The sequence below is a fragment of the Chamaea fasciata genome, unplaced genomic scaffold (genome assembly GCF_029207755.1).
Source record: "Chamaea fasciata isolate MVZ Bird 193981 ecotype frontalis unplaced genomic scaffold, bChaFas1.0.hap1 SCAF_5, whole genome shotgun sequence".
NCBI classification, from domain to species: domain Eukaryota; kingdom Metazoa; phylum Chordata; class Aves; order Passeriformes; family Sylviidae; genus Chamaea; species Chamaea fasciata.
This window is the reverse complement of record NW_027094090.1, coordinates 21700348-21724994: the sequence shown is the minus strand read 5'-3', so window position 1 is coordinate 21724994 and position 24647 is coordinate 21700348. Positions and strand designations below refer to the sequence as shown.

The 24647-nt window shown below is 37.3% G+C and overlaps 1 protein-coding gene across 1 annotated transcript in view; it reads right to left on the bottom strand.

Annotated features, from left to right (window-relative positions):
* Window positions 1–1103: 1103 nt before the first annotated feature.
* The window catches only part of LOC136289320 (V-type proton ATPase subunit S1-like), a 49000-nt gene continuing 25456 nt past the window's right edge, over window positions 1104–24647 (bottom strand). The window contains exons 7-10 of the mRNA XM_066182997.1: window positions 14325–14566; window positions 13679–13732; window positions 6704–6941; window positions 1104–1921 (exon numbers count right to left, since the gene is read on the bottom strand). Of these exons, the coding sequence (XP_066039094.1) occupies window positions 1712–1921; window positions 6704–6941; window positions 13679–13732; window positions 14325–14566 (744 nt within the window). The 3' untranslated portion in view covers window positions 1104–1711. The remainder of the gene's footprint in view (window positions 1922–6703; window positions 6942–13678; window positions 13733–14324; window positions 14567–24647) is intronic.

The following is a 24647-nucleotide window of genomic DNA, read 5'->3' as shown; positions in this document are numbered from 1 at the left end:
TTTACTAAAGCTATATAATAAAAAGTCCTAAGCTGCTTTCTACCAATCAAGTCCTTTGCATAGCCTTTCGCTTTTCTAGCAATAGTTACGTGACTATTATGTCAATTTTATGTTGGCACATTCATACAACTAGCTTCAAGGGGAGACAAGTCCAGTTGTCTCCTGGCAACTAATTTGTGCAAAGAAAATACGCCTTTCTAACACAGAGGTTTGGTGTAGATCAAATGCATTTTTTGAGGTTCTGAAAAGCATTTGGGAAAAAATATTACATCACAGGAGACACCTCTGCTAGTTATACGACACTTTCCTTTTGTTTTCCAGGTCAGCACTGAATGATTCAGAAGGAATCGCTTCAGACAGCATTTAAACTACTTTTTGGACCGCATAATAAAAGTGTGACACCCAGAATTGATGGATAGAAACTACTGCCTGTCTAGTTAAATAGTTGATTCTAACTGTCTTTCCTCTGTATCATTGTACTATGACATGGATCAAGATCAGAAAAGTTAGAATTTTTTGCATTTCATTAATGTAATTTTGTCAAAATTTTATTTTTGGGGGTTTTAACTACATAAAAAAAATTCCAGAAGAAAGAATAAAAGTCTTATTTTTACCTTTTTTTACCATCGCTCTTTTACTATTTCCTAGTTGTACATAAAATTTAGTAATTCACTCCATAATCAGATTATCTAATTAGGAGGTGTAGTGTTTCTATTAATTGCAGAATACAGCACACTGTGCATGTTTTCAAGCTTTTAGAACCACTGAGATGACCATAATATGCTCAGATTTAAACAGTTCATTGGCACACTGCTTCTAATGATTATATATAATATTATTTTTCCTTTTGTTTTTAAACTTCATAGCTTTTCCAAAGATGCCTGGCAAATGGAAAAGGCTAAGAAAACTACCTTGTCTCTGTTAAGACGCTGTCTGCACCAGCACACTGTATCATAATAGGTCCTGAACTTGAAAATTTGCATTCATTGCCATGACACCAAATTTAATTTTGTGATCAGTTTGGACAAGGACCTATCTGCCACTGACTGACCTCCCATCAGCAGTCCATGGCTAAAGCAAACACAAGTCAGTGTTTACACAACATAATTCTCACAAGCGTAAGATAACATTAGATGGAAGATAAACCATTCTCCTTTGTGATACCACATCTGAACAAAGTGATGTATTTATTTTGAAAAGACTTCTCAGGACCATTTATTTAGTGACTTATACTTTATTAGTTCTATACACTTCTTGATGTTTTACTCAACAAAAATGATTTCAAATCACGGTTAAAATTTCTTGAGACGTAGCATCATGATGACACTAAAGAGCTTTTAGAGAGACCAGTATTTTCAATATATAGTTTCTCATCAAATATTTTATCCTTCCCAATTATCTACATTTTGGTATGTTTTCTTTGCCAATAAAAGTTAACCTGAAGGAAGTTTTTAACGGTCTTTCTAATAGCCAGAGAGTGTAATAACCTCTACAGTCTCACTTCAGAACCTTAACACAAAAAGCTGTTAACAAATGATCATAATAACAGATAGAATTATTATTGCTGCCAAGCCTAAGGATAATTTTTATATATAGCTTAATTATCTGGTTTTCTATTACATCTTTTTAAGTTAAATATATGAAGTAAAAAGTTTCTAAAAATTATAAACATCAGACAGGGAAAAGCCAGTGGCATTAAGTCAATCCATAGCTATTCTGTCTGAGGAACTGAAAGAGCTGGACCTTTGGGATCATCAAATCTACTGTTTGTTGTGAGCTGCATGATCATATGGATTCCATAGGTCAGGATCCACAGTAAAATTATAGATGTCACCAAGCCCATCCAAATTCCAGGAGTGAAGAAACCGGTGCAGTCACTTGCATAGGAAAACTGGTTGTTTATAATGTTGAAACCTTGAATCTGAAAATGAGGAAAGGTAGATAGATGAGTGCAATTAGGGATAGTCCTTACTTTCAGGATATATGTGGTAACTACAGAAACCCACACCTTTCAACTATCAATCACACTCTGCCCATTAAAAAAAGAGTGAGAACAAAATCCTCTGCAAAACAAATTTCCAGATCTCCTTTCCACATAGGAAATTAAAGATGTAGCATCCATTTCCTTCGTAAGAAGTAGGTTCCCCACTTCAGAAATTTGTATTACTTTTTGAAGTAAAGCCCCAGAGCGGACATGTGATCAGTATTCTGTATTCACATAATCAATATATTCATTCATCATCAGCTCCATGACCACTTCAGAATCAGGAAACCCAAAGCACTCAAAAGCATGAGAGTTAAGGCTGCTCAGATCACAAGATTTGTTGAAATAGTCTGAGAGTTTTAGCTAATAGCTCCTTGACAAACAAAATTTCTAGAACCTACTTTAAAACACATCTAATAAAGATGATCTTTTTGGCTGAGTTTTAGTGAAAGTTCAAGGAGAAAAAAGTTCTGTGATCTTTCTTCCTCTCTCCTTAGACATCAAAAACTCAAGAAAGACTTGTTTTATTGAGGTATGGGATATGTGTTGTCTATTAACTTATAAAACCTATATAAACTTTTCCAACAGTTAGAAAAGTTTGTAATATCTCTGATTTGACTGAATTTGCAATGTCTGCTACTGATTGTCCTCCAACCATATTATTTTCCTCAGAAAAATCAACAAATTTGGAGATACATTCTCTGTCTAAAATTGCAATTGTACAATTTGTACAATTTCAACTGTACAAAAATATCAACAAACTGAATGCCTTTGAGACCACTAACCTTTTAGTAATTTTGTTCAAACCAATCAAAGGATTAGAAAACTATGAAGAATAAGAAAACAATCCCCACTCTACAAGCACGGACATAATGTCATAAGCACTGATTCCTCTAGAAGAAAGGGAAAAAAAAACTGGTGGAAGAAGAGGATGGAAAGTATTAATCTGACCTCATGTTTGATTAATTCTTAAATAATTTTATCAAGAAAAATGAATACTGGGATTCTTATGCATTTACAGAATCTTTGAAATGGGTGTGTAAGAAAAGCACAAAATATCATAAACCCACTGGTAGAGAAATGAAATGTTAAAAATTACTGTTTTCCATAAAATATTATCAAATAAAATTAAAAAAGGATTATTTTATTTAAATCACTTCTCTCACCTGGCAATAAAAAAGAAAGCAGAAGCTCATGGATTTTTACTTTTATGTGTTCCTACCCCATGATTATTCTATGATTTACAATAAAAGAAATGGAATGCTTGAATTTATTTCTGCTCATGAAAGAGTTCGTACTTCCTAGGAAAGGTGTTGTTACAAACTAAACAAATCTACCATGCAACAATTACACCAGTAAACACTCTGGGTTTGCATTCAGTCATGGCTCAGGTCGTTAATGTTTATGTAATATGTGTGTTATGAACAATGTCTGTACCTTCCAGATTAATAAAACTAATATTATGTGAGGCTAAAGGCTCTTTAGATAATGTGGAGGTGAAGACAATTTTAGCAATTCAACTTCTTAGAAGAATCTTTCCAAGTCAAATCATGGTAGCTAAGTCACAAAGTCGGTCTGCTTTCACCAAAGGTGCTCAGACTTATGATTAAAGCAGGAGTAGTGAAAATAAACTGCAGGGCTGGACAACTATTTGCACAGTTTTAGAGAATACATGACTGCAAAAGCCTTTGCTTGTTAAGCCACTGCTTTGACCACAAGTGAGAATGTGAATAGGCATTGTGAAATGGGCCCCGAAAGACTTACTGACAAGAAAAGCAGACAGAAGGTGATGATTTATGTCATTTGTGCTCAAAAAAATGGATTGAAATTCTGGGAAAAAAAATACACATTTCTTACCACATTTACAAGGACTCTCTGAAGTACTTAACAGGTATATTCAGTTTAGAAGGGTTTTGCCACTTCTGATTTAGAACCAGAAATACTGAAGTTTATTATTTCAGTTCTAGTGGTCTTATATTTTTTTTTAAACAGCATTATACTTATTGAACCATCTAGGTGAAAGATTCAATTGTACATTCCTAAAATGCCATGTCTATTTTTAGGAAGGAGATGAAGAATACGCCAGGCTATTTTACTGGTTTTTAGAAGCTTTATCATTTCTGTGGGGGTGTTAGATATCAGGCAGAAAATGAGAATCTTAGCAACATATATAGAAAAGTTAAAAATACTTACGTGTGGTTCTCTATTATTTATGAATGCAAAAATCTTTTGTATACAGGCCTCTGTCCAGTGGAAGTTTTAATTTTTGTGTTTAGACCAGTCACTTGTCTTGATTACAAAAGTCTGTATTTACAGTTAATTTTTAAATATTTTTGAATGCAGACTTCTCATCATATGGACTTTGACAAAAACTTCAAGTAAAATATGCTGGGTTTATGGCTCTTAGGTGCATACCAAACTCCTAATTTTTGAACTTTGAGATATTTTAGCTACAAAGAATCAAAATGTTCTTGATTTTGAAGTTTTTAGCAGTTTTTCATAGGTTTCAAAGTACTTCTGAACCACACATACTAAGGAAAAGCAGCGCTTTTGCTGGCAGCCTCCTCTTCAGTTTCATTGACAAATATGAGAACCTCAAAAGGACAAAAGGTATTATGGTAGAACAACCATTCCTGTAGCAGCAGCTACCAACAAAACCCCTACCAAACCCAGAGCAGTTCTGGTGTGCTGCAGAGGTGTGGTGACACAGGAGTGGTGACATCCTAGGCTGTGAGCATGCCTAGCTAGCATCCCACGGGGCTTCTTTTAGATGGTAGTGAAGCTACCATCCCACGGGGCTTCTTTTAGAGTGAAGCACCTCCAGAACTGAAGTAAAAGGCTTCACCAGTCAACCTTGCCTAGGAACAGGCTGTGCAAGGCTTCTCTGTGCAGCTGCCTTTGTCCCTCTATTACTGTGATTCAGCTTCCAGGACCCAGCGTTGCAAAGTGCAATTGTGCCAGTTTGATTGGCATTGGATCCTGGCTTTAATTCATTGTGTAACATTGACATGAAAATCATGTTCCTCAGTTTCAGCAACAAGATTTTGTGCTGGCTGCAACTACTGAGCACATCCCACATGCATTTTTCACCATGCAACAGAGTTTGGGAGTTTCTAAACCTTATGTGATAACAAAGACTGATATTGAGATCACCTTTCAGTATGTATCAGTGGAAGATATCTGGAAAAGTATGATCTAGGTAAGACAGAACTTGGAAACGAGCCCAGAATGGTGACCTTCTGTTTTCTCACACAACTGAAAAATATCGGGAATTTTTAGGTTGTGTTCCATGTTTAGGACTTGATCAGAGAAAAAACCTTTCTTACGAGGAACTGGAGATTCTATTGTCTGAACAGTGGAAGCAGCTGCTTCCAAATCAATATGGAAGGTGGGAAACCACTACTTGTACTCTCGGTTGAGACCACATTGAAATTATGCCTACCAAGGTTGGAGCAAGGCTTATTTAAGCTTTAAGAAGACAGTAATGTCAGTGTATATAGAAACTGAAAGAAAAGGTAGGTGGTAAGTATATTTTGTATACTTACAAAAGGGAGTAATTACCAAGGTGGTAATTACTTTGTACTTTCATAGGTCAAGTCCTTTCATATCTTAGTGATGAGAAAGCATAACTCCAAAGAGTTGACAAGGCAAAGTACAGTTGCATGAACTATGATATTTTCAGGCCTTACATAAAAACAACATCATAAGGAACCTTCACAACATTGGTATGTATTGCAACATTGTTTCTCAATAAATGGTGAGACTTGATCCTGGAATTTGTGGGAAATAAATTGAAGCACCAATGCTCTTTCTGTGAGATTTCCATTGCTTAAGGAGAAGTGTCAAGTCTGGAGTCAGATTGTTGAGATTTGGTTTGCTATCAAAATTATAAATACAGTTATATCAGCATTTGTGTCCATTTATCATGCGTTAGCTCATGTTTGACAAATAGAGTAGAGTAGACAAGTAGAGTATTTTCATTATGTCTTTCATCAAAGAGATCCCTTACTGCAATACTGTTTTAAGATATAAATGTTATGCTTCTTTTAAGAATAAAGCTCAAAGTAGTAAAGGTGTAATCATCTGCACCTCACATATGTAGTCTGAACTACTACTAAATATGCATAAAATCCATGTGTCATTCCAAAAAAGCAAGCTGCTTTCCTTCTGGGTCATGAAGGAACTAGTACCATTCCTGACTGAAGTCCACGGCAAACCTGCCATTAAATATAATTGCACTGGGCTTTGTTTCTATCTGCAGGAGTACAGACAGCCCATGTCACCAAAAACAGGAGCCACACTAAGCTGTATTTTCCTAGGTAAACAAAGCACCAAGAAATCAAATAAAACCAAAGTAAACAGCATAAAGCGACCCACCTATGAGGCCCCTGTTTCTAAGAGCAGCCCAATTCATTAAACAGGCATAAGGACTTAGTCATTCTTTGCCTGATTAAGCGCATTTGGTTTAATTGGGTTTTCTCTCTGTGGACAACTTCGTAGCCTTGTTTCTCAAAGCTGTGCTTTCATGTTTTCCTTGTTCAGCAACTGGCATCTTTTTTACTCCTCTACTGAATAGCTCACCTAGGGGAACAGCCTTTCTTTTACATTTTCCCTCAGGCTGGAATGAAAGTAAGGGCATTATGAATGTGTGTCATTCACCACCTACAATAGCAACTAATAGTTCTTGGAGTTATCTCTGAAATGGCAACGCATACTCACTTGCAACTCGGAAATGAAAACATCCCAATTTTTTGCCTCATCGTTGGATGGAACCAGCCTTGCAGGATAGAGATTGCTTGCTCCCACCAGCTGACAATGAAATGAATACTCTGCAGGGGCAGAGATGCCAGAAACATTAAATTTAGCAAACTTTTCTCCATCTTGTACAATCTCAACTGAATATAAAGTGGACCATTTTCTAGCCGAGGCTCCATAGAACTTGTTTGTCATTAAAAACCTGGGAACAAAACAGAGGACAAAAAGAAAAAGTCAGAAGGTTAGAAAGAAAAAATTGATATACATTTGATAAAGTACCAGTAGCAGATAAAAGTTCACTATAGCGGGCTGCAAACATCACAGCTGATGATGACATGGCCTCCCATGTCATTAAGATTGTTTGCAGGTGAAGAGGTTCTGTGAATTTGTTTACTACTTAGAGTTTCACCTCACAAGCACAGCTTTCTATACCTGTGGCAGGCCAGAAGCAAATGTAATTTCATTCTTCAAGGGCCTCTGCCAGGGCTGTATTTCATCAGTTACCTACAGTTTATAATCAGTGGAGAAGGTGAGAAAATGTCAGTAAGACTGCAGTGGCTCTGAATAAACATTTTATGGGATTTTTGGAAAACTGCTTTTATGATAGGTGTAGGCATGATAGCCATTGTAATTTATCATTGCAATTCTTTCTTGGCTCAAGTGCCTAAATGGCAATTTCCTTTGCAAAGGTCTGAATTTGGCATAGAAGACTGAGCTTTCATTCACTGGTGGATCAGGAGGAATTGTCAGCTCTTGTTTCACAATTTGAAGTAGGCTAGGCACAAAAAAGTATTTTCTTATTTTGAAAGCATCTGTGTATGTGTGCAGCAGTTTATAATAATGGAATATTGCAGCAGTTTATAATAATGGAATTTATGTTACTACCAATGCAACCTGAACAGAAATAATGCTCCCAACAGAAATAATTGAGAACGTCCAGAAATACATTCTGATCCTTTACAGAACAGGACTATGCATGAATCTTTACCACTTTTTATACAGTTACTTTTAGGCATTTAAGCTATTTCACAATGAAATTATAAACCTTTCTCTTTAGTGTAGATTGTTTAATATTTCAACCCAACTTGGTCTATGCATGTGTAACTCTACATAGTTTGCTGAATATTTCTTTTCATTACTGGTAACCATGAAAGATTTAGAAGTCTATATATACCATGAATAAGACTTGCTACAAAATGAAATATTCTATTACGTCTATCCACAATGGATAACACTGTATGTTGACTTTAAAATTTGAAATAATAAGGTAGATGCAATTATGATTGTTTTGAAAAAGAAGTATAGTCATCCTAAATGAGGCATAGTATAGACTATTTTATGTTCTGTGGGGTGTATGTACATAGGGAGAATATTCTCTCTGTAGAATATTGCTTATTTGTTCAAATTAGTTACTTTCAGTATCTTGTTATCCACAAAGCATAGAATCTAACCACAAATGATGCTTTAAAAATATTTATTAATATGTGGTGACTTTTGATTCATGGAAGTTTAGAAACTTCAAGAATTTCAAAATGTTCAGAAGGAATTCCAGAACACAGTGTCATTGAAGTGAGAAAAGCATGTTTTTTTCTTATAGCAATCCTTATGTTTTAAGCCTGAACAGTTCTATCCATAAAACATTGAGCTGCAAGCATCAGTAAAAAAATTTAAAAAAAAATTCCATCCAGTCCACATTTACAAATATATATAGAAAATATTCTATTCTTACGCAGTTACAAAAATATTAATTATTAAACCCTAATACTATTACTAGAAGAAAGGAACCTTCTCTGATGTACAGTACAATCTGAACACAATCTCCATGGTGTCCCAGAAGCAATGCTGTAGGCACTAGTTGAAAGCCAGTTATAAACTTAGAGAAGCTTACTCAAATATTTATGACAACCACAGAGGCTGGGTGTGGTCTGTACTTTTGCTGGTAAGATGAGAAAAGTGAAAAAGAAGGAAATTCCTTGTAAACTGACCATATTAGCGAAAAGTTTTTTAAGGCCATGTATGTGAGTACAGTCTAAAATGACTTTGAAGGGAATGCTGTCTCTTCACATTACACCAAGACTAAAATGTTGTGTTACTTGCAGACTAATGAGAATTAACATTCTAACTGGTTAACTAGTTGAGCACAGTTAACTTAGTAATAAAGGTTGTTATACTTAGCATTTTTCCAAACATCTAACAGTGAATTGCCTCCAACAAGCACACACTTAACTGGTAACGGATGTAACTATAGTTCATTAAATTACAAGAAAAAAAGGCATTCAGATAACAAAATTCTATAGAACTACTTCATTTAGTTTAGCATTTTCTCAAATGAGTAGATAGCAAATAGAGCACATTATAGCAAATTAATGATACAGAGAAGAGGGAGAATAAAGGTTTTATCTGCAGAACTGAAAGTACCTTGGCTTCTTAAGGAAATGTTACGTTCATGTTAAACATTAGAGAAACTTATGTACATTAGAGACATTATGTACTTTATGTATGGTGGCACAAAAAATTCCTGGTCGTGGGCCAGGCTCCCTTTGTGCCAGATAACTGTATGAACTCTGAATGCCACCACCACTGATCATGTCTCATGTAGCTAATCATTACAAGCAGAGGTATTTCTGAAGCGGAAAATAGCTAGAATTACTGTTTCAAATATTCAAAGAGGAACACAGCTGTTAAGCAAAAGACTTTAAAACATGGTTTTTTGGGTCAAGTCTATTCTGTTCTATGCATTGAGCAACAACAGCAGTCAAGTATGTATCAATGTAAGTTTGGAATACTAATACTCAGCTCTTCCATTCACTTTGACACTTTTTCCCAGAGAAAATGACAAACAAGTGCTTGAACAGCTGGATCAGTTTATGAAAGAGCTGAAATGATGCTGCTTTCAGCAAAGGACTACTGCCTACTGCTCCCACTCCTGCTGCAGCAGTAGCTTACTTTTCTAACACTATCACAACAACACTCTACAACCACTCCCTTACAGCTCATCTCCCAGTGCAAGTGCAGGAGGATGAGTGAGACTGCAGCTCTCGCTAGAGAGAGGGAGAGGGAGGTGACAGCTGTGTGTGTGCACAGGATGAAGCAGCAGTCGCAGCTGTCAGTGGGAGGTGGGATGTGACCAGCTGCTCTGTATGTGGGCACACATTGGTGCTGAGAAGAGGGCAGGCTCTGGATCCTGCTTATGCTGCTGAAGTTAGAACCTCTTTTATTGATGAAAAAACTGAGCTACTTGAACATGGTCCTCTCTGGAGTCACTTTCTGTCTTCAAGATATGCTATCCTACACTTAAGTAAAGGGCCTTTACAGAGGCAAAAAGTGCAGTCGGGGCTCTCAGCTCTGCTCCTTCCACCTCTTTGCCCTGCTTGTGTCCTAGTTTGGTAAGGCAGACCATGGTCTTACCAAGGTGTAATCTTGAAAAGGAAATCTAATCAAAATGAACCAGAAGGGGAAAACAGAGGTTGTAACATATCTCTGTGGATTTCAGAAGCTCTTGACAAGAGACGCGCTGAGATACACAAGGTGAAGAAAGTGTTAGTGAATCATGGAAAAAAGTCAATGGCTTATTCTGGTTCTGTTCCATATATCTTACTATCTGCATTATATAGCATGAAATACTGCATTATGGTAGCTAATAGAAGCCTAAAATGACAGCATTGTCCCATCAAGTGACAATCCAACAGAAAACTAAAAATAACCAGGAGAGTCTTTAGAACTATTGTTAATTTATAAAGGTTCTGTGGTCTTATGGGTTGATAGCAGCCAGCAGCCAAGCACACATTTAGCTGTTTGCTCACTCCCTATGTTCAACAGGACAAGGGGGAGAATAAAAAGAGCAAAAATGAGGAAACTTGTGGGTCAAGATAAAGGCAGTTTAATAAGTTAAGAGAAGAGGGAAAAAAAGAAATACAGCAGCAGTCAATCTCCCACACACAGGCCAATACAGAGTGAAGGTCCAAGAAATGGTTACTCTGGAAGCCACTCCCAACATTCTTCCTCTATTCTATTTAATATTCCTAAGCACCTGTGTCATGAATAAAAATTGATCAATTTAGACATATTTGTGTTTATTTGCCTTGAAAGTTTATTAAAAACCTGGATCACATATGGCCCAACGGAATAAATTAAATTCTTCTGCAAAACACAGCCAGCCTATGCTACTCTTATTTGCTTGGCATGAAAACATCCAGGACCTTACCTGAGCTCTCTTTTCAAGTCCTCACCTATTGTGGAGCCTGAGTTTCTTATTCCAGCTTCAAGGGCTGTTTATGTATTTTGGTATTTAGCTATGTGCACAAGTCAAGAAAGACTTTGTGAATATTTCTGCCTCTACTACAACAGGCTCAAAGGATATAAAAATTTTCCTGAAAAAGAAAGAAAACATGAACCATTCACCTTTTGTACTGGCATTTTCATTTGAATTACAGTTTGTCTGCAGAGTTGCTTCAAATTTCTTCTCTCCAGATGCAACTCAGATTTATGACAGCATTAAATTTTTCATCCAATAATAATTAAAATTATAAGTTTTTAACAAACAGAATAATAAACAAAACTCTAAATAATCTTCACTAAATCTAAGTGTGCACTAACATTACATTTGATCGTTTGCCAGCTGCAGAAAACAAAATCTAAGATAAATGTTTCAACAGCCAAAGGATTTTATTTCTATAGTCGTGTCTCAAGGTCTGAAATTTGCCATTATATAGTTAAGTGAAGCCTGTTGACTACTAAAGAAAACAACAACTTTAAGATCTAGCTATTAACTACTTTTGAAGCACAGTGCCATGCTCCATAGGATGCTTTGTGATTTGTACTGTTTCCTCAGAACTGTAATTTTACTAGAAAGGATATTATGCTGAGGTTAGCCATATTCAGGACAAATGTAAGAAACAACCACATTCACTCATACAGAAAGAGGTTACAGCAGACCAGCTAAGACTTGTGCTAGGATGTGCAAAGATGAAAAATGAGAATCAGAGCAGTGTTTTGGAGGGGCTGTCTCTATCAAAGTGGGATACGAGCACTAAAGAGCAGGCAGAAGAGCATCAGGGCAGCACCAGAGAAAGTGATGTTTTGGGACTTGTAGTAAAAGGAAAAATACAACTTGGATAGAGTCTTGGTTTGAGATCAGTATCTTTAGAATGGGATCCAAGGAAAATATTTTCTTAATTCCCCATGGTGTTTAGGGAAATACATGTCTCTTTGATAATTTACATTACTGAGACCAAGGCATGCTTGACACCATCACCAAGAATAAGTCCCAGGGATCCTATACAGAGCTAACTTCAATTGTCAAAATCTAAAAAATACTATACTAACAGCAATCTTATCTGTACAGTATGTTCTCTTTCAAAGCTCTAGCTGGTTGAGGGAGAAGGAAGATGCTAAAGAAAGTATGTCTGTTTTTTTGCCACCTGTCATGATCTCTGTTACTGACTACAAGTGTCTATATGCACTCTGACTATCTCTCCAAACGCATCGCTGACTCTCCTCAAGACAAGTTCGTCTCAGGTCTTTTACCTATATGCAGAATATCTTTCTGTCTCAGTGTAAATAATGATATTTATTCAATTGAGCATTCATCTGGACAGGCTGGATTGATGTGCCAGAGCCAATGGTATGAAGTTCAACAATGCCAGGTCCTTCACTTAGGTCATAACAACCCCAGGCAGCACCTCAGGCTGGGACAGAATGGCTGCTAAGATGCCAGGTGGAAAAGGACCTGGGGGTGCTGGTAACAGCAGCTGAACATGACCCTGCTTGTGCCCAGCTGACCAAGAAGGTCAAAGGCATCCTGGCCTGTATTAGCAATAGTGTGGCCAGCAGGACCAGGGCAGTGATTGTTCCCCTAAACTCAGCCCTGGTGGGGCTGCACCTCAAATCCTGTGTTCAGTTCTGGGCTCCTCACTACAAGAAAAACATTGAGGTGCCAATGAGCATGTCCAGGGAAGAGCAACAAAGCTGTTGAAGGGGCCAGAGCACAAGTCCTGTGGCACAAGGAGTGGCTGAGGGAGCGGGAGGTGTTTAGCCTGGAGGTGAGGAAGATCAGGGGAGACCTTATCACTCTCTACAGCAAGGTGACAGGAGGTTGTAGTGAGGTGGGGGTTAGTTTCCTCTCCAAAGTTAGACATGGAACAAGAGGAAATGGCCTCAAATTGCACTGGGGAGGTTTAGGTTGGATATTAAGAAAAATTTCATCAGTTAAAGGGTTGCCAGGCCTTGGAAGATGTTCCCCAGGCAAGTGGCTGAGTCTCTATCCTTGAAGATATTTAGAAAATGTCGTGTTTATGACATGGTTCAGTGGGTGGACTTGGCAGCACTGGGTTAAAGATTGGATTCAGTGGTCACAGAGATATTTTTCAATGTAAACAATTTGATGATTCTCCCTATGATTTTTCTTCCCAGGTCTTCAACAACTCCCTAGCTTTTCTTCCCTCTTGTCATGGTAGGAGAAATATGGTCCTGTCATCATCCATGGAGTAGTAAAGACCTTTTAAAACTTTTAAAAGTTTTAAAACCCCTCATTAACTACAAGCTAGCACTAACAGAGTGCACTGGCAATCCACAATAGGACTCAATACAGCCCTGTACCTGCAGGTAGACTTCAACCCCTTGAAGTTTTTACAAATCACAGAGTAGATTTACCTGAGAGGACTGTGGACCAATCCTACCAGTAAAACAGGAAGCTGCATACACCAGTACCTTGCAGTGTCGATGTTTGCATACAATACTTTTCAGAATTTTACCTGAGCATATTAATATATTTTCTGTATAAAGGCTGTACTATTGTTTTCCTGCATCATGACTTCTCAGAAAAGAAAGCCAATAATAAATTAAAAAATATTTTCATTTAACTTCTCTATTTTTTGCTCTTAATTTACTAACAGGTATTGTAAACCACAAAAGATCTACTTAAAATAAATCATAAGTTACCTTATCTCTAGGCTTCTGATTCCATTCACTGGGTTTGTGTATTTTAATGACAGTCTAAGAATAAGAAACAGATTTTTAATGTTAGAGTAGTCAGCTTTAATTAGATCATTGTGACATTTCAATTTGAGGGATATATTGTAAATCAGTAGGCAATTACAAAAGTCATATAGCAAAGGTTCAGTACATAGAAAAATATGACTAAATATTTCCAGGGTTTTATTTACCCAAGAGCAGGTGCTTCAAAGTAAAGGAAAACAGAGATCATGTTTCATTAGTGTACTTCTAGCTGAGTTACTACCTCGTAACTAGCAGTACTCCCCTTCAAGGGAATTAAATTATGATCTCATTAATGCCAGTGGAGATTTTTGTGATTGTGAGAACAGGCACAGAGAAACCTCTTCAGACCAAATGCAAACAAACAAGGAAGTGGGGAACATAAGAAGAAAAAAATGGTGAAAATAAGAGGCCTCATCTGAACAGTTTTTATGGTCTTGACTTAACTTTTTTCTTCTAAGAACACATTTTTTAAAAAATTTTGGATGCTTTGGAAGAAGAAAATTAAAATAGCACTAATTTTAAATTGTAATATTTCTGAAAGTTTTCAGAATTGCATGCATTATGATATGAAATTTCTTATGCTACTCACGTCGTGTTGATGTCTGAGCACTCAGAGGCAGAAATATCCACATTCTGTGTTAAAAATGTTGCATTTGTCAAATCTATTAAAACTGAACGGTTGGCTTTAAGGCTGAAATTACTAGCATAAAAAAGGATGCATGTATAATTTCCTGTGGTCACATTCAGAGGAGGATATGATAAACTGTCTTCTTCTTCAGCAGCCATTAATTGTCGTCTTAAACCTGCCACCATACCAGTTCTTCTAGAAATCTGGAATAACAACACATTAACAATTCATCCCTTTGTAAGAGCCACTTCAGTTGAAAACAGACCTTCACCATTCTGTACCATAAGCACCTCTTCTTCTTAAATCCTCAATCAACCTCAATATTAATTACTGTCAGTCTATTTAACTGGTGGTGTGGAGGCTAATGAGACAGTGTTAACTGAGGTTCCCATGGCTAGGTGTCCACATGTGAAAATAAGCACTACTGATATTAGGCAAATGAATGTCAAACAAAGTTAGTAGTGTAGCCTTAAGATAGTAGTATTCATTTGTGCTAAAAGGTAGAAGAATTTTTTTCCCCTGAAGAATATACTGAAAGAAATGAGCTTTTTTACTGCTGTAATAATATCAAAGAAAGAAAATTTCAACTTGCTAGTTCAGTGACACTCTCCCCTTAAGTAACAGTAACAGTTTTTGCAGACTTCATTTTAACAAGCATGAGAACAGTCTACTTAGCTATAGCAAGCTTATTTTTAGACTCCGCTGATGGCTTCTGGAAAAAGAAGACCTGTGCTCACTTGGCTGATGTTGTGAACTCCTACAAGAGACACATCTGCTTTTAGGATATTTCCAGGAATTCTATTTAGTTGGTAATGCTTTTAAAAAATGTGCCTAGGGCATCCTTGGTAAAGCAGACCCACAGATATCAACAGTTAAAGCAACCTTACCTTATCACACAACAAATTTATTCTGTTTTTATCTTACTCCTTACCTCTTACTCTATTAATATCTGGGATATTCTGCCTATTTTTGAGTCCTATGTCAACTTTACAACTTTGTATGATACAATGGGCCTCTACCCTTGTGTAACTCTAGGGTACAAGAAATGAAAGGCATCACAAGGGTTACAAGGGTTACCAGAACTGGAATTATGTGAAGCTATTCCCTAGAGCTACTTTTCATGGGTGTAAAGACAGTCAAGGACCATTTTCCAGTCAGAAACGAGAGTATAATATCGCTTTATAACCTGCCTGTGGAGAGGGGCCCCAGAGGATTTTGGTCACCTTAACGGCAGCTCTGTAAACGCTATTGGCCATCTGTTATTTACAGATTGTCTTTACAGGTACCCCATCCTATCAACTAAGCAGAATGGGCTGCATTAAAACGCTTTGACCAAATGCTCCAGTGAAGAATGCAATCTTCACCTCCCAAACATGCATACTTTATGAATTTCTTTTTTATTCAGAGTAGTGCCTTTTCAAATACACCAGAACAAGCATTATTTTAAATTAATACCATTTTGTTTAAAAGAAGTGGGTACAACAAAAGAAAATATTCAAATTTTGATATAAAACTTTAAATCTTTCCTTAGACTTTCCTGAAATGTAATCATTTTATTTCAAACTGAGAGGAAAAGCTGAAGTCTAAATTATATCCTGTCTAACTATTGACTTCACTATGTGGGCCCCATGTATCATCTAAAGAGGGCTTTAAAAACCACCTGCTAAGAGCTGAAAACAATGCTACAATGGATATTGTGATTAGGATAACTTGAGGGATTAAGTCAAAGTACCTTAAAATAAAAAGAAAGCTATTAAATATAATCATAAGACTACAGCTTTATTTCTATTGGTCTCAGAGCAGTACTTTGTCATGAGGCTCTTACATACGGATTCCCTTGGCTCTCTCAGAAAGCATATGAACCAAAAGAGTGTAAACCTGGAAAGAAGGGCTTTCAGAGACAAAGAAATCCACTGGTTTGATAGGAATAGGCAGATCCATCAGGTCAGCGCACAGCTCCAAGGCTGGTATCAGTGGAAAAATTTTGCATTTGTTGACCATGGGATAATCTACTCAAGATGAGGTCCACTGACACCTGATGGGATGCACCTATCTCAGAGGGGAAGAAGAGCTCTGGCCCAGGAGCTAGTGGGGCTTGATGACAAAGTTTTAAATGAGCTTGGAAGGGGGAAAGGAACAAAACCAGGCTGCCCAGTGATGAGCAATGAGATGGTGTGCCAAAACTTGGGGAAATGAGCATTAACAGGATCCCTCAATCTGCTTCCAATTCAGCATATTCTGTGATTATGTGAATTAAGCATGCTCGAAATCAGAGAGAGATTTTAAAAAATTTAGTCTTCAGGCTGGAAGGAGGATCTCTGAAACAACACAGCCTGGGACCCACTGGAGACCTGAGGACAGCAGTTGCTCCTTCCAGGTTACTGCAGTGGGAAGCTGAGAGCTTCCCCACTATATCTCTGTTTCTCTGTTGAAGGAATATTTTCTTTTGCTTTGCTGCTGCACAAACATGAGCTTACCAAACCAAAATCATTCTCCAATGTCATGTATTTCATGCTAAACTACAAATTACAAGACACTTCCTTGACAAATGTATTATATTTACACTGAATTACTGTAAATCAAATTAGATTATTTAGGAACAATACATTGTGGAAATGTTGCCAATCATTAAACCGTATTTAAACCTGTTGTTCAGTGTGCCCTTCACCTAATCTGAAATGGGGGATGTGTGAATCACTGTTATATTCTCTGAATTTATCAATGGCATTTTTGATCTCATTCATGCAGTAAACAACAGTCAGACCTGATTAAATAAGGTATAGAAAAGAAAAAGAAAGGGTGCCACTTACATTTTCCTAGACCATAACAGAATGTTCTAATTACTAACTGAACCTGCAATAGAGGTAGTCTGAACAAACTTCTTCCCTTAGATCTGTTTTTCAAGCCTCCTGAGAATCATTTCTCTTGGAAATGAGAAAGAAAGGAGATCCGGCAATGTTTTGATACAAAACATGCAAATCTTTTACAAAGCAAACAGATCTGACATCAAAAATCACTCATTTTGTTGTTGTTGCCACAATTTTGTTGGCTCTTCCAACACTGACTAGCTAGAGACAAGAAAAAAGATTTCGGGCCATTTTATACCTTTGAAATTACAATTGAAAGCAAATATAAAACAAATAGTTGTAAACACATATGAGAACCATAGAAAATACTGTGGAAATGAAACTTTCATTTGCTGAAATGATGAATGGCAATGAACAACAGAAACAGACTACATTTTACACTGGTTACAACATGAGATTTTTGAATATCAGCTCAATACATGATTGTGTCTTCTGTTTCAATCTTTTGTTTCTTGACTTCTTATTGCTGTGTTACGGTGTGCACATCAAGAATAAGAAAACTGTCCTGGTGGTGCTTGCTGCTCCTTTTCATTTCTAACAGATTTACGATCACATCCTCTCTGTGGGATTGCTGCTCTTTTTGAAAAACTATTTCTGTACTTTCAAGGAGGGAGGTGAGTATGCAGAAGGGTCCATTCCCTCTCTCTTTTTAGGCTGTACCTTAGTTTAGTCCATACATCCATTCTACATTGTGCACCACAGCATGTTCTCTACATATACCTGACTTGGATGGCAAATGGCAATTTTTCCAATTTTAGCCATAACCTGATTAAACCAGTTGTTAGTACTGCAAAACTACATAAGAATCCTAGCTTCTACTAAAAAAAAACAAAACAAAACAAACCCAAAAAACCAAAACAAAACAAAAAACCAAACAAACAAAACAAAAAAAACAAAACCAAAAAAACCACAAAAAAAACAAAACCTAAACAAAACAAAAAAAAACCCACAAAAAACCAAACAACAAAAAAACCCCCAAAAACCCCAACAAACCCACCAAAAAAGCCTCCCCCCCAAAAAAAGTGTGCTATCAGAGCCAGATATTGCTTATTAGCATTGCACAGCATAGCAACAATGAAGAAAATAATGTGAAAATATTTAGGGAATGCATGTATTGCAAAAACGAGGACAACAAATCTTCTTGGATCACATATGATGACCTAAATCATGAAGTGCAAGGTCCAAGGAAGGGAGGGCAGGCACTGAAACTGCTACAATAACACCACAAAGACAAATACCTTTTATCTGAACTGGATTTTGGGTTTGGTAGAGGGAACTGCATCTACATATCATGTACCAACTCTAATTCTTTTCACAGGATACCAAAAGAACTGCATGCTTGCATTTTCTCAATTTGCTTTAATAGGCACCATCAAAATCCTTTTTTTTTTTGGCAAGATATCCTTTAAAAAAATGACACTAGGAGGCTGCCATGTGCTCAGTGCAGGGGTTCTGCAGATGGCAGATCATGCTTCTTTCTGGGGTTTGGCTGTGGCATATCAGAGGCCACTCAGCATTCACATCCCAGCCAAGTATCAGCACATTTCAAATGCTTTTTATGAAACTATCATTTCATATTTCTTCCCACACAAACAGATCAGTTTTCCTCCATGTTTTCTATTTGATGTGGCATCATGGTCTCTCTATGAATAGCATCACCACCATCCCTGCTAATACATCCATTTTCCTGCAGGATAGTGCATCACGAATCTGTGATGCAGGCAATCTCACTGCTAAAGGTCAACAGTTTGAAAGGCAAGCATTAGAATTTGGTATAACTGTAAAAATGTTCTTTGTGGTGTCAATTTTACAAAATCACACACAAAGCAAACAGAAATATATTTGATTGGACTTATTCACCTGTCAGTGGAAGACTGTAGCATAACAGTATTTTAAGCTGTCAAAATCTAGAACATTAAGCAGAGTTACCTATTATCTTTATTTTTGAAAGTTTTAACTGTTTACATTTTTATGATCTCTAATGTTTTGGGATTTTGCTTTTTAATTCCCCTGTAGGCTGACTTATGGCTGCCTCATACCTGGAAGTGTTTAAGGCCAGGTAGGACGGGGCTTAGAGCAACCTGGTCTGCTTGAAGGTGTGCCTGCTGATCTACTTGAAGATGTCTCTGCTCATGGCATGGGTATTGGAGCTGGATGATTTTTAGAGCCCCTTCCAACCCTATTTCATGTATTTGCAACTGTAAGCCTAAACAAGACATCAGAACAAATTTCAATAGCATATTAATATTTTTCTCAGAAGAATGCTTGACCTCTATTTCCCATCTCTATTATTACTCTGATGAAGCAGGTAAAAAGAAATGGGCATTCATTTATTAACGATTACTATCATTTTAGTGCCTCGCAGGATATATGACCAACCTTACTGTCTCACATTGGTATCTGATGTCTTCCCTGTTGAACCACGCACACTTCTGCCAGCAAGCCAAATGGCTTGGCAACTGTGACACTCAGCTTGTGGTGTTCTGCATCACTCAGGGTTTTTCACAAAAACAAGGCTGGGACACGGATGTTAAAGTCAAAATGCACGTCTTACAGTTAGAGGTACTGATCTCACTGTAAAACATAATATTCTCTTTTATAATTGATAGAACTGCTGTGACTTGTGGAGATTACCAAATCACGAGCAAGCACTTCAAGATCTTCTGTTAGAAGAGGCAATAAAATCACAGTATTTACCACACTGCTCAGTTCCGTGGCCTGCATAAACAATCTGCACTATCAGCTCACATATACATGGCTGGATGTGCTTCTTCACAAGCCTGTCCTTTAGCTGCAGTGGGATGGATAAAAGATCTCTTGACTGTCATTTACAGAGAATGGAACTATTCTGTGCCACCAGCGCTGTGCAGAGACAAGAGAGTGAGCAGGGACCATGCAAGCAACAGAACCCAGAGCAGAGCAAGGTGTTGTGATGCAGCACTTGTGAAAACAATCCACTTCAAAGGCTTTAAAGTAAGACAAGGTATGGCACATACAACAACATCTGTAAATGCAGTCCCCATTTTCTGAAGAAATGTCTGTTTCCTGTTATTTTCCTGCTACAACTTTCAATGGACATTTGTACTGAACTTTTTCATCTAACCTAAAAAGAGCAGGAATTTATCTATAAAAATATCCTGAGTTTAGAAAGTAAACTAGAATAAGGATAAGCTGGAATAGAAGCTGGAAGGAGTTACTACACTTAATTTGCCACCTTAAATTTCAATTAGGACAAATAACCCAAACACAATTATTTCAATGAAAACAATGTATTGGTCATTTTCAACAGTGTTAAAACTTGCTTACACCCATTTAGTAGATTAGATTTTGCGAACAATGTACAAAAGAGAGAAAAAAAGATATTAAGAACTTGCCATGTAAAAAAAAATTAATCCTGAAAGGAATCTACCAGATGTAACATTCAAGAAATATTTGCCGATGCCAATGTCCCCAGGCTAAGCATTAGATTTTGGGCCCTGTTTCAGGCAATTCTGCCTTAGTTATAAAAGAAGCTTCAGATTTTGCATAATTTTTAGACTGCTAGGGGAATACCCACTTCCAACTGGGTTTTTTTTCCCCCTTTTTTCTGTCCATATGTAAAATTCAGGTTGCTATGGGAGATGGGAAAAAAGATGAAGGAGTGTCTGCTGCAATAAAATGGAACACATATGCAGTGAGAGTTGGACAGAGGTTACACGGGGGTCCGGTGGGTTACTTAATTGAAAAATGCAGACAGGAGCCAAAGTGTTACTCATAGTGTCGGGAGAGTTGCCAGCACTGTTTGTTCCAGATGTAGGCTAGTCACAGGAAAATTAAAAATCTGAAAACCCTTAAAATTTTCCTTTTCTCTTCTTAATATTTGTATCCTGCAGGACTTTGGAGGACTAATCTGCAAAACTAGCCAATAAATCTAGCAATTTGGATCTTTTGACAGAGAAGTTAAAACAAGCATTTTTTTTCCCCCAGAAAATCTTTAAAAAGGTTTTTATCTTCTACTCTGCTTTCTTGCCCTTAATATCCATATAATTTTTCTGACAGTAGCGTATGTAAGCTAAAAGGTTATATATATATAGGTTATATATATAAATAAATAAATAAAATCCACATCAGAAAGTCCAGGCAAAGCTAACCATGGATTTTTTTAAGATTTCCGTGCTTTAGTTTCTCTTGACAAACCTTGCTTCATCTTTCAAGTTTTTCTCAAAATAGACATGTTTCCATCAAAACCTATTTAAATCTTCCAGTTAAAACACCTCAGGCAATGTCATCAACCACAATTTCCCAATTTCCCTTATTTCCTACCTGTCTCTAGCCCATCAACTAAACCAACGTGAGATCAAAGCATGCAATCTTTCCCAGCAGCTAGGTGGAACTACCACCTCTGTGTCTGCTAGTTATGGATCCTTGTCAGGATGCTTTGATATGAAACTTTGAAAAATGGAAATTTATAAGGTGAGAAATTAGAATTTCTTATTAGAAAACAAACACCAACTTCCTTCCAGCATTCTTGTGGGATTGCTTTAGCAGCTTGATGCCTTACTGCTGTTCTTACACCATATCCAAGCTTCAATGCCAGGTAATGGCAAGCCTGGCTGGGAATTTGGTTCAACCACAGTCACTTACTCCTGCTGGAAGTTCAGATCCTGAGAACTGAGGATCAGGAGCAAGGAACATTTTTAGGGCAATAAGGAAATCATGTACTGGGGAGAAGGAAGAGTTTTTAACAGCGAGAAGGCACAGCAGAATCCAACATTCACCTTCCAATAGTTCTGCTCAACATAAGGCAAGAAGACCTCCCTGTTCTGTTGCAGAATTTTGCAAGTGCTTTGGATGAATGCCCCAGAAGAAGATATATCTAGCTGTTAAAATAACTGAGGTTTAACTTTCATACTGTAGTGCACTAAAAAATAGAACGTACTTCTTCTGATTCATTAAATGTCAATCTAGGAAATCACTCAATTACTTGGTCTAAATCAGATATCAAATCACAATAATACTTGCAGTGTTTCAGTAAAATTGTAAACATTGAGGTTTTCATAAAACAGAAAAGACTGAACAAGAACAAAATATCAAATTTGATGTCAGGCATCACTTTATGCACAGCTTTCAAAGTAATGCTTCCATCAACAAATTAAAAAAACATGCCTGCAGCATTTTGTCAGGAAAGGGATGAGTTTCTTGCCTTTTTTCTGGTCTACCAGTGAACTAAGGACATTTGTAATACAGCAACTCAATAGCAAAGATTCCTGTGTGAGGCTGGAGTGAGTTGTTAGGCCTGCATGGGTAAGAGCAGTGTTACCTTAGTAGGTGGGATCCCAGGAGAAACAATTACTGGTCAACCTCACACAGGGCAAATTTGGCTCTCCCTGCATCCCCAGCTAACAGTCCAGGGGGCACTGGCAAGGTCCAGCGCTCTCCCACCACTGCCTCTAGCTCTGCTGTACTTTTAATGCTGCTAGCACAGGTGACTGTACAGGGGTCTGACCATACAGGACTATTACCTCAAAGGATATTAATACTACAGCTTTCTTTAATCAATCAATTTTCTAATTAGACAGCTTTCTAAAAGGAAGCATATAATGTATTAGTTGACTGAAATCCATTTCAATTTAAAGTTGTCAGCTGCAGGAATTGATAATAGAGTCGTCAGAAAGAAATAAGCTCTGTGTTTCAATACCAAAACATTGCATTAATATTCTGTTACCTTTTAACACCCTGGCTACTTCTTAGCTTTGTTTGCTTGGTGCTCTAAGGTATAAACTTTAGAGATTACATGCAATTCCAGGTTTACAGATTTTTATGGAAAAGCCTTTAGGATTTAATAAATGTAACTTTTAGAGAGAACATTTCAATATCCATTCCTAAAGGAAAGGTATATTCCTCTGCTAAAGTCATAAATATGTTTGAAAATCTGTTAAAAATTTATCATACTTTATCCTAACTTTAGAGGCATGCATGCTTCTCTTAGGAGTTTAAATGGCTGCAAGTTTGACAGTTGGACTCAGTGATCTTAGAGGTCTTTTCCAATATTTTCTTAATGATTCTATGGTTTTGTATACACAATGACTATGTATGAATAATGATGTCCCATCTTTACTTTTTCTAATGGCAGGAAATCATTAGTTGATGGCTTTGAACAGTCTAATATTTCAGGAAATCACATTCATGGCAAGAGTTAAAAATTAGAGGAAAAACACAGCTGCTACATGCATAAATATAGGAGATATAGAACAGCGCAACAAAATCCTACCACCAAACTCTGAAGTTCCAAAATCAAAACTTTCTGTGGCACTACAGAAAGAAAATATTTTTTTTCAGAAATTTTTATAAAGTGAAAAGAAAGAATATGAAATTTCATTTGAAACTAAAATTAAATAATCCAGGTCTCTTCTAACTAGTCCTAACTGTATTTAAGACTGGATGCATTAAAACTTAGGGCTTTGTGATTCTGCCATCAGGTCTCACACTTCCCAGGATATGCAATCTGCATTTCACAGATTATGAGCAAAACTTTATGTCCTGTAAAGTGTGTCTTTGTTCCTCTAACAGCTATTTCTCTAGCACAGACAACAGAGGCTGCAGCCCAAAACAAATACAGGATACAAATGGTTTTTTTCACAGCACAGAGCATCCCTGTTATTGCACAAGCTTGTTCTTTTACAAGCTTTCACTTAATTTCCTATGGAAGGAAGGAAGACAAGAAGTACTGCAGGTAGATATTTAGGGCAAGGCTTGCTCTGACCACATGCAGAGGTCACTCAACCATACAGCAACACATCTCTCAGTTCCTGGCTTTTAAGTCCAAGGTATCTCATGGGAGGGACTCACAAACATGGTCACCCTCGGGGTAGATGTAATTGTTTCCCACTTTGAACGCTGTGCTTCCCTAAAATGGGACTGTGTATCTCCCTGTGAAAAAGATCATGCCAATGGGCTTTGGTGCCAGGAGAAGGCACTGAAGACACAAGTCTCTGTGCTCACCAGTAGCAATGAATGGGGAAAGGATTCAGAGCTCCCAGAGGGAATTTGCAGATGCTTAATCACAAGAAACTTGAGAATCCAGCCTGTTTCACTGTACTGAAAGTAGGAAAGACAGCACCAAGCTTGAGCTGCCACCTACCCAATTTTCACCTGACATAGTCACTTCTCCTTATGGATTTCCTGGCTGCCAGCAGAACAATAATTTATGTGCAGCAGGCTTTTTTTTTTTTTATGATGTGGCAATTATTTTCATTTTCAGAGGTGGCAGTTCTACAACAACCTAATAGGCGAGCATGAGGAGGAAAGTCCGTGAGCTTCTTATAGTGGAGCTTTGCTTATTCTGTTGGCTGCCTCTTCCGGCTCTTGGCCTTTAGTTAAATAAGTCACATATTACTTTTCACACTCCCGTTCCAGAGAAATGCTATGTCAATATCCC